We start from the raw sequence: 10,622 nt of genomic DNA on the forward strand, positions 1-10,622 counted from the left end.
AAACAAATGATAATCTGACGGTGCTGTGTCCAAGTTTTAGGGGATGCATTAAAACTTAACTAAGTTCTTTCAATTTCTGACTGGCCGTTAAAGATGTATGTGGTCTGGCGTTGTCAACGTGGTGTACGACACCATTTCTGTTGACCAATTCCGCCCGTTCCTTAATTGTCTACAGCAGGGGTGCCCACAGAGGAAAGCTATGACGCAAACTGCGTCATTGAAATATTTGGGGGGTTAAAAATCTATATAAATATGTTTGAGGGGGTGTAAAAATTAATCGAAAAGAAGATTTTTTCATGGAAGAACACCTACGGATAGACAATTGGGAAGGTGCGTCATGGATATAAGGGGGGTGGGCACCACTATCTACAGTACAGATTCGAGTCTATCATCCTACCCAGCGGCAGTAACTCGTATGCTCGATACACTTTCAATTCCACCAAATGCCCAGCATATCCTCCATGAGCCATAGTGTGAGCTTGCCATAGACTATGGTGCTCTTTCTCACTTCCACCACCATCTTCTTTGTAGATTGTTGTTGTAGGTTATCTAGTTTTTATCACTCGTGACCAATAATATTAGAAATGGCTCGAGTTCGTTACGTTTCAGTAGATATTCGCAGATGAAAATTTGATCGAGTAAATTTTTTCAGACTCAGATCATGTGGCACCCAAACTTCTAGTTTCATTTTATGGCCAGTTTTCTCCAAATGGTTTAACACTTTTTGCTGATGGATGTTTAGATCATTAGCAATGTCATGACTGCTTACATGCCAATCTTGCTTGACTTTTCCCACAATTGGTCGCCCACTGCTAGGAGCACCTTGGATATCAAAATTTCCAGAAGTAAAGTGACTGAACCACCTTTTGGCTGTTCTTTTTGACAACGAACCTTGCCCATAAATAGCACAAATTTCTTCACGGCCAGTGCAGCATTTGAGGCTTTATCGAAATAAAATATATTGCGCCCACACATTTTTACGGCGCAATATCTTACGTCTGAGTGTAAGAATTTCAACATTTTACAATAAACACGGCGCAATATCTTTATAAACACCTACAAGCTATAACTGTCAGCTGTCAAATTACGCCAGGTCTGACCCGCTGCAACACATGTATGCTAAGAAAGAATAGAGAGGGGTCGTATTGATGTAATCATTTGGTAAGGCCTGAGATTTGGAACATTAACACTATCTCATGTGTAAAAGGCTCAATACACTTTAAACGACCTGATATAACGAAGTACCTAGTAACATAAATACACAATACTTAAATAAGTGCACTTATGGCATTTTATACACATACTTAAATACTTATTATACGTAAGTCATATATATATAGGGTGGACCATTTATTTTGATACGCTCTTGTAACTTTTAAACTAATGGATAAAAAAAATGCTGAATTTTTTTAGCACGCAAACATCGGCAAGGACACTGTTTGGCATATTCTGTGATATCACAAGCTTAACAGTGTTGCAACCCAACACAAAGTGGAAATTTTTAAATGGTACTACGTGAAGTTATTAAATATTTCAAACCTATATGTAAAACGAAAACACACAATAACATATTTTTCATGCAGTGCTGCAAACTAAGAAGGATTCAGTATCACAAATACCTATCCAAATTTTGGTGGCCCCTACAGCAGTTATAATGGAAATGAGACAGACGAGGCAATGTACACTCATGTCCAAAATTATTGTCGCATGTCTATAAATATGTTGTTCTAGGAATATAATTTGATAACGAATTCACCCGGTATTTCTTATAATGTTAGTATGTGTATAATCGGCAAAGACATGTATGTTGCAAATTTCATATCAAAAGAGCAGTAAATAAGAACAATAAAACGAAAATAAAACTTTCTTCTCCATTTAGCAACATTTTGTTTTACTCATTCTAATTTTCTTATTTATAATTCTTTCCCTATGAAATTTACCACAAATATACATTTCCCGATTATACACATAGTATCAGTATTAGAAGTGCCCTGCGACATCATTATCAAATTATATTCTTACAAGAAGACAGTTATAGATATACGAAATCATTTTGGACATGAGTGTACATCCAAAGTACTTTGGCATCTAAAGCTATGTTAATAACGGATTTAGAATGAATGCGAACAAAGTTACAAGGGATTGAAAATTTAACTTTTTTCAGAAGCCTCTATTTGGAAAAACTGTTTAGAGAAATACCTCATCCAAGTGCATAGATGGTTTACAATAGATGTGAAGACCACAATACCGTTACAGCAATTTGATATCTCAAACTGTTTTGGAGATATGATAAAAAACTGTTGAAGTTTGCGACACTGTAATTCCGAAAACTTATTCTAATTACGCCTACCAAAAAGTATTGTTGTAATCTTATAGAAGCAAAGTAAATCTTTTTTCTTAAAGTCCCACAAATATGCCATTTTAAGCAATATATCAAAATTTATCATTTTTTTTTCTCATACCTTCCGAATGGATTTAGATATTAAATTGCTGTAAACGGCATTATGAACTTTATGTATATTGAAAGCCATGTACGTAATTGAACGTAAACTTATCTAAACAATTTTTTGAAGTAAAGTCCTTTGAAAAATAATGAATTTTCAATTCCACTTAGCTTAGATTTTACTTGTTCAAAATACGTTATTTGATGATCGTAGTATTCGACTTTGTATGTGCATTACACCGTCCATCTCACTTGCGTATTATTGTTCTAGAGCACTTCAAAATTTAGTTGTTTTTCGATGTTTTTGAGATTGTAGCATCCTTAGTTCGCAACACTGCATAGCAAATTTGGTATTGTATATTTTCGTTTTGCATGTAGATTTGAAATGTGTAATAACCTGGCGTAGTCCCATTTTAAAAAAAATACAACTTTATGTTGGTTTGGCAACACTGTTAGCCTTGTGGTATCACAGTGAATGCCAAACAATATCCTCCTACCGATATTTGCATGGTACAAAATTTTTGCGCGTTTTGTCTATTAGCTTAAAAGTTACAAAGGCACATCAAATGATTCACTCTATATATAGGGTCCTTTTTTCACTATGTTTTTGAAACTTTTGTGCTATATCCTCTATTATTTCATTTGTGGTTTCAGATCCATGCATTGAGGAAGCGTATTAAGGACAACATTAATTCCTTTGCCCATAGATATGACAAGCTTTACGGAGTAAAGTTGGATGAGGTAAGGAAATCTTTTATCACTTTATTCATCATGAGAATATACCGGGTATATCAAAAGTCGGGATCGTAGGCCAACTCCGTTATGAGTAAAGTTACGAACAAATGAAAATAGATATTGGAAATTGGCGGTTTTCAATTTAAAATGGTGGATTTATTTTCAATCAAACCAATCATTTGGGCTCCACAGTGGTAAGGCACGTTATGTTAAATGAAAAAGCAACGTTTCCCGTTCAGCCGGCTGTTCGAACGGAACGTAAAGGTGCCCAAAAATGAGACGGGGTACGTGCACATTGTTATGTGAGAGAGCTTAGAATACCTCGATTTTTTTTCAAAAATGTTATATTATTAGTATAGGCTGGCGCACGTGATGCATCGTGGATTGCACTGCTAATCGTTTCGTATTTCCTGTCTCTACACACTATATTGTAAGAATCCCCACCTTTCAGTGTGTATTACTTCTTCAAGCACATGTTATAATTGTAAAACATGTTTATAAAGCAGACATTACGGAAGAAAAAAAGGAAGACATGAAGCCGACGCGATGAAATCCGAAGATGGACGAAACACCCAGAGATCACCTATAAAAGAAGACCAGGAGAGGACCAAATCATCAGTTCAAAACTGGTCAGCTAACTCTCAACACCTACTCCTGAGGTCGCACTGGACAAAGGAGTTCTCACCTTACCTAATCCCTGGAGGTTGCCATGAGTAAAGGGGATTCCTAGTTATAACCGAACCTCTGGAGGCTACCATGAGTAAGGGAGTTCTCTATAAAACCGTACCGTTTAGTCGCTACCTGCAGGCTGCCATGAGAAAAGAGGTTCCCGTAAAAGACTAGTTTTATCCTTCATTATCCGAGGCTACTTGTGCTAAGGACAAACTTTGAAAACACTCATTTTTGTGTATCACAAAAACAACTTTGTAATTTACTCTATAAAGAATTATTTTTCTAATAAAATCGGTGAAGGGCTAATCCCGGACTATTATTGACTCTACCAAATAGACATTACAATATAAATGTGGTGGTTAATGCAATGGCATCATCTTGGTTAGTGGGTTGGATTTGGATGTAGTGTCCCTTTCAGTACCGAGACTATATGAGACGTGGGCCTACGGCTTACCATGGATCCGAACCACATGAGCTCCCTCCAGGAGGATCCTTCTTTGGTGTTGCATTGTTAATATTGAGCGGTCTATTGAAAGTTAATCAAAGATCCTATAGAAAGAGAAAAAAACTTAAAGTTGCAATTTAAAAGACTATTGTTTACTTTACTAATGTGTGAACAAGTCTGAAATCAGAGTTTATGATATGATATAATTAGTTAAGTTTAAATAAATTTTTATATGATACTAATATACTAACTCACCTTTTTTTCTGAATAAAGGCAAGTGTTTCCTGGATTAACGTCATAAGTGAATTGGACGAGGAAATGAGTTCGCCATTTGCAAGGTATACATTTAAAAATGTATATAATTTGTAATTAATAAAGTAATACTTTTAATGCACGTCTCCACCGACATTCTAAAGCGTACTTGATTCTTAGCTTATTAATATTTAGAATTTTTGAGATGCAATTTGATTGACGTTTTTACTGACGAATTAAAATCCCCCCATAAATACATCAGATTTCTTACTTCCGTATTCAAAAGTCTATACAGAACTTCAAGATAATAATTGAATTGACTTGTAATAATTAATTTTTACCAATCCTTTTTAGCATAAATTTAACAAAAATGAACAAATAAATGTGATATTTACCTAGTGTGTATAAAAAAGTTCCAAATGTTATGCCTTCCTGTTTGACGGTTAAGAAGAAATACATAAATATACCTTTTTTTACCATCTCTTAAAGGTGAAATTATATCAATTCGTGAAAGTGAATGAGAAATTTGTCTTCTGCGTATTAAAAAAGCTCCATAGTCCAGTTTCATACTTTTTGCGTCCAATGGCTTTCCAGCTTTCTGTACCACTTCGGAATGAGATTTTTCAAAGTTATTACATAATAATGTCGATCCTTTGTTTCCAACGATTCAGATATAACATACAGCTTTTAAATTTTCTATTTTCCTGAACCTTTAAGATGAAATAACCCCCTCTCCTCCCAAAAAATAGCAACTGAATGATATGTTCGTGTACTATGTAGCAACAAGACCCAATATACAAAATTTGATGCCTTCACGTGAAACTTCGGAGTGAATTTTTCTATATTTCCAACTGACTTAATTGCTTGTGTTATGCGTATCGAAAGCTCTCATGTACCAAGTTTTATACATGTACATCCAGTGGTTTTTTTAAAAAAATCCCTCTTTCATTCATACACTATAATTCAAGCAAGTGTGTGTGTGTGAATTATTCGTATTCAGAATAATAGTTTGTAATTAATTTGTAACTACTTCTCTTATACTAAATTCGTACATTTATATGTCTAACTTCAAAAGAGAAAAACCTCCCATTCGAAGTTCAACTTTTTGCATACCTTATTCCCTCTTTTGGCCAGTTTCGTGAAATCAAAGCTAAGTTTATTGCAATTTCTGCAGTACATTTGGAGCCATTGACTGCCAAACACACCTATTCGTATATATATATTTTTATTATACTGCTATTACAACTTTCATTATTTTCTGTACAGTTCTGTTCTGTGCAGTATAACATATGACAAGAACATGATTTTTTCCCCTCATATCAATAAAATGAAAGTAATTTAGGATACTGCATTCTTTTAAAGTAATAATTTATTATTCTGTTAAAACTTCTTAATAGTTCCATTTCCTTCATATAGACTAAGAAATAGAATGCCTGGCTCCACAAGAAACATAACTTCAGGAGATGTTGATGATAGTGATGATGAGTTAGGAATTCCAGATCTTACTGTTCCGAAATTATATCCTCTACCACAGAAACCAAAATCGCTTCCAGGAAAGAAGAAGCAAAGGAAGCTTATGGTTACATTGAATCCACCAAGAAAATACATTGGACCAATGCCTTATTCGAGCGATTATGAACCATACCTTCCAGCCATGACTACTAATATTGCACAAGTCAACAAAAATTTCATGAATCAAACTCGATTTCACTAATACGATGTTAAACCAAACATAAAACAATTTAATGTAAAATCTCGTGTACTTAAAACAATTAATATTTTGTTTAATGCGGCTTACAAATCATATATTTTCCACTGAAAATAAAGTTTTCACACGTGTGATTATACTAGAAATACCATTGTTATATATGTATTTTAAAAGAATTTTTATAGACAATCTTGATTTCAATTTTATGATAACCTTTTATTTATTACCTGAACTTTAAAATGTAACTTGTGCCATTTTTGTACAACCAGTTCAGTGAAATAAAGATCTGCTTTCATCACTGATTTCTTGTTCATCAGTTGAAACTGTTTATTTGCTTACAGAAGTACCATGAGGATCCATTTTTGATCGAAGCTTAGACATCAGCTCTTTTGAATTGGTTTGAACCAAGTAGGTAACCAACAGGAATTACAAGAGAAACAATGTTCTGCATATATTTGCTTAAAGAAATATTTACTGTCAGAAGAAGAAAAATGAGTGCACAAAATAAGAAAATTCAAACACATGAGAACCTATATAAGAATGCCTATTATTAACAAAATAATTCGCTACCTATACTTCATTAATAACGAATAATATTATATAATAATTAACAAAGCGTGAATTATGAAGAACTAATAACTTCGTTAATAAAATATACTTGGACTCACGCGTGTTCTCACGAGAAAATTAATAATATATGAACACTATCCTTGAATCATAATATTTTTTTCCTTGAAACACAATGGCACAGAATGAATTTACTGTGATCATTCAACCTCGAGACTATATCTGTCCGACCACTGTATCCTGGCGGAGATAATCAAAAGTATAGTGTTTAAACCCCGATACAGCAACTATCATTGTCACACTTTCGACTACCTTCTCCAGAGATAATTGATGTATATCTATTTTTGGAGTAAAAGCCAGTGATTTCCAACATTTGAAAAGGTTCTTTTCAGATCAATCTCAGGATAGAAGGTAAAGCTTTACTAACAACTATCTTACTAGAACCTTATCACAACTCTTACCTCCCAGATACTCGCCTTGAATAATCAATTTAAAATTACATCGTCAATTAAAAATGATAGATCTAATATAAATGTCAAAACCCACCAGTTTATCAATCTACAATATCAAGACATGTGCATTACGGATCTTCTGGAAAAACCGGAAGTTTTAAGTAAAATTTCTAAAATATAGAATATTCTGTGCAAATAATAAATGTTAGACTCAGTCCCAACCTGAAATATAAACCAGTAAACTTTTTTTTCAATACACAGTCTGGAAAATGAATTATAGAAGATAACGAATGGACTTCAAAATAACAGGTTTCTATAGGATTATATATGATATACAAAATATATTGATCTATACCTATATCTATCCATATCTATTTATATATTTTAGTATATATAATAATTATATATATATTTCTTATATATGAATCATCAACTTTTCCTTAGTAAAATTTATTATTGTGGATCCAGAGAAACTTCAATTAAATGGCTACAGGCTTGCAAGTAAAGGTGCTGATATCCTGAAGGTTCTAAATTAAGATTAATTTTATTTCTTATTTACGTGTACAGAAATGGTCTCACAAGCATCTTGTAAATAAATAATATAATTTTCAATGATGATAATGATAAAAACATAATACGATACTAACTGGTGAGAAAATGATCGTGACAATGTGTCTTGTTCGCATTCATTTTAATTTTAATATATTTTTTAAAATAATTATCTTTTTGTCTAATATACTCAAAACTATTTTTTTTTATTTTTATCTCTGTACTTTCAATCTTTGTCATCCGTTCTGCTGATAGACATAATTGTGTATCAAATATATATCGACTGGTAGTTTTATTTTGTTTTCCTTTTTCTTGTTTTTTTTCCCTCTCTCTTGAAGGAAGATTGTATTTTATTAGTTCTTACGTAATATTAAACATTACTTCGCGCGTCTTGCATGAAGTACCGGAATAAATAAAATAGAATTATAAAAATTTCACAACAAACAAGGACGATTGACATTGTCACATTCGATAAAAAATACATACCTTTCCTTTACTACACCATTCATATTTTTCACAAGAGAGATTCTTCAATGAAATATATGAAATAGGAAGTGGCCAAACGATTTCCTGAGGACGACCATGATATCGTTGGCTAAGAAATCGAACCCAGAGAGATATGAGAACTACAAAACTATTAGTTTCATATCGCATGCAGCAAAAATTATACTTCGAATAGTGAACAGAAAGTTGTATGGAAAAATAGATGAAAATTGATGAGAAACAGTTCGGGTTTAGGAGAAGTAAGGGCACAAGAGATGCATGCAATTAGTCCATCGACGAAAGATTCATCTATATATATAAAAGAGAACGTACAAATCCTTTGTTAGCTCATCACGCTAATACGGCTGAACCAATTTCTTTCATTTTTGGGGGGTTATTAAGATTTGGACCCTAGATGGTTTTTATCATATCACTTTAATTTTCAATTACCAGTGTCTTGAGATAATTGACCATTCAAGTGTCCATAACGTAGAAATCCTTTGTTAGCTCATCATAGCTAAATCTAACCGTATTTATATGCAACCCACATGACCGTGTCACTCGGCGGGTTAACATAAATGACAGGCGATATAATGTTAACATTTACTGCAATCTTCTATGGTTTTTATCATATCACTTGAAAGCGAAAAAGTAAAAATTATCTAAGTAACAAAGTTTATTGCGTTCCGGGGTGACCCCAGCGAAGCGGGGTGAACGCTGCTAGTATATAGATAAAGGGAAATAGGTGTATGTTGTATTTATTGATCTAGAAAAGCGAACTGAAAATTGTTGATGAGAATTCAGAGAAAGTTGGGTTGGTGTGATTGGTTGGGTGGTTCAGAATTGATGAGAGAAGGTTGGGTTGGAAAGAAAAAGTCAAAGATTCATAGGAAATTTATTTATGAATTAACAAAAAGGTGTTACAATAGAAGAAATGACAGAGTAGAGTGCAATTGGAAGATATTGATAAGTGACCTGCCAATAAGATCAGAACACTTATAAAGATGATGAGCATCTATTATGGTGGTACGATATGTTGAGCTTCAGTTATTTAAGTTTAACTGTTTTTGTAGGTTCATGTTAAATACATTGTAATGTAATATTCACCTGTGTTTTCATTCCTTCGACCTGACGATAGACGTACAGTTGTAACCGAAATATGTTGACTGGTATTTTTACCAGTGTTCTTTATAAATCAATAAGGGTATGATTTCTATCTTTTTCAGATTTTATATAATATTAACATTGCTGTGCGTACACTTTTTATGACGTAGTAGTATACATAAAAAAGAAAATTTGATATATATGAAACAAAGACGTTCAGCATTATAACAGTCTAAGAAACATATCTATTTTGTCACATAAAAGTATTTGTAAGGATTAAAGCGAGGAACTTCCTGCCAATATACAACTTTCAAACACAAAGAATGAGATTTGTAAGGGTTAAAGCGAGGAACTTCCTACCAATATACAACTTCCAAACATAAAGAATGAAATGTCTATATTAAATTTTACGAAGAAATAAGAAAGATACACAATGATGAATCGCTTTTATTTAATAACAGATTAACTTCAACAAATGTAGCAAACTATATAGTAAAATTATCTGTAATACTCCATTTATTCATGATTTTTCTTACTTTACTTTACATGAACAATGATACCACTTATATTTATTGACTAATTATACGTTAACAATATTGTAACCAGTAATTGTTTCTTTTGATACATCCTATATCATATACTATGGTTATTGGAACATCAAATTTATTATATTATACTGTAAAGTCTGCCTATTTTTGTTAATAACTACTAACCGTCAAAAATGACAGTTTCTGTAATTTTAAATTGAATTGATAACTTAATTTTCTAGTTATACTCAGAGACTTCTACACGTAGAAGTACTTTGTCTATAGGTGAACCTTGGCACCTAAAGTGAAGCGAAGTGAAATATTTCATGTTGAAATAGTTGTGTCTTATATTATTTCATTTATATATAACTGTCATCTTCAAGTTTTGAGCTAATGTCTAGATTATCATCAATAATCAAAACACTAATACTGACTTTGGTACCAATGTTTTCTTCGGAAATTACTGAGGTGAGTAACATGTAAAATCTTTAGAAGCCCTTTTAATTAGTGTTCGGCAGATGACGGCAACAGGATTGGTTGCAGAAATAATTCCAGAGAAATAATCAGAATAAGAATCGCAGGGCACACAAAAGAAAGAAACAAGTTTGTGGTTGTACACTGTACTATATTGATCCACGTAGACATATGAAAATTAAAATAAAAAATATATCAAGATTTTTCCTTC

The 10,622-nt window shown here is 32.8% G+C and overlaps 1 protein-coding gene across 1 annotated transcript in view; it reads left to right on the forward strand.

The window, feature by feature from the left end:
* The window catches only part of LOC145686085 (uncharacterized), a 105,156-nt gene extending 98,605 nt beyond the window's left edge, over positions 1-6,551 (forward strand). The window contains exons 7-9 of the mRNA XM_081759019.1: positions 3,098-3,184; positions 4,569-4,633; positions 5,964-6,551. Of these exons, the coding sequence (XP_081615145.1) occupies positions 3,098-3,184; positions 4,569-4,633; positions 5,964-6,261 (450 nt within the window). The 3' untranslated portion in view covers positions 6,262-6,551. The remainder of the gene's footprint in view (positions 1-3,097; positions 3,185-4,568; positions 4,634-5,963) is intronic.
* The last annotated feature ends 4,071 nt before the right edge of the window (positions 6,552-10,622 follow it).

The sequence above is a fragment of the Thermobia domestica genome, chromosome 5 (assembly GCF_964235325.1).
Source record: "Thermobia domestica chromosome 5, izTheDome1.hap1.1, whole genome shotgun sequence".
NCBI classification, from domain to species: Eukaryota; Metazoa; Arthropoda; class Insecta; order Zygentoma; family Lepismatidae; genus Thermobia; species Thermobia domestica.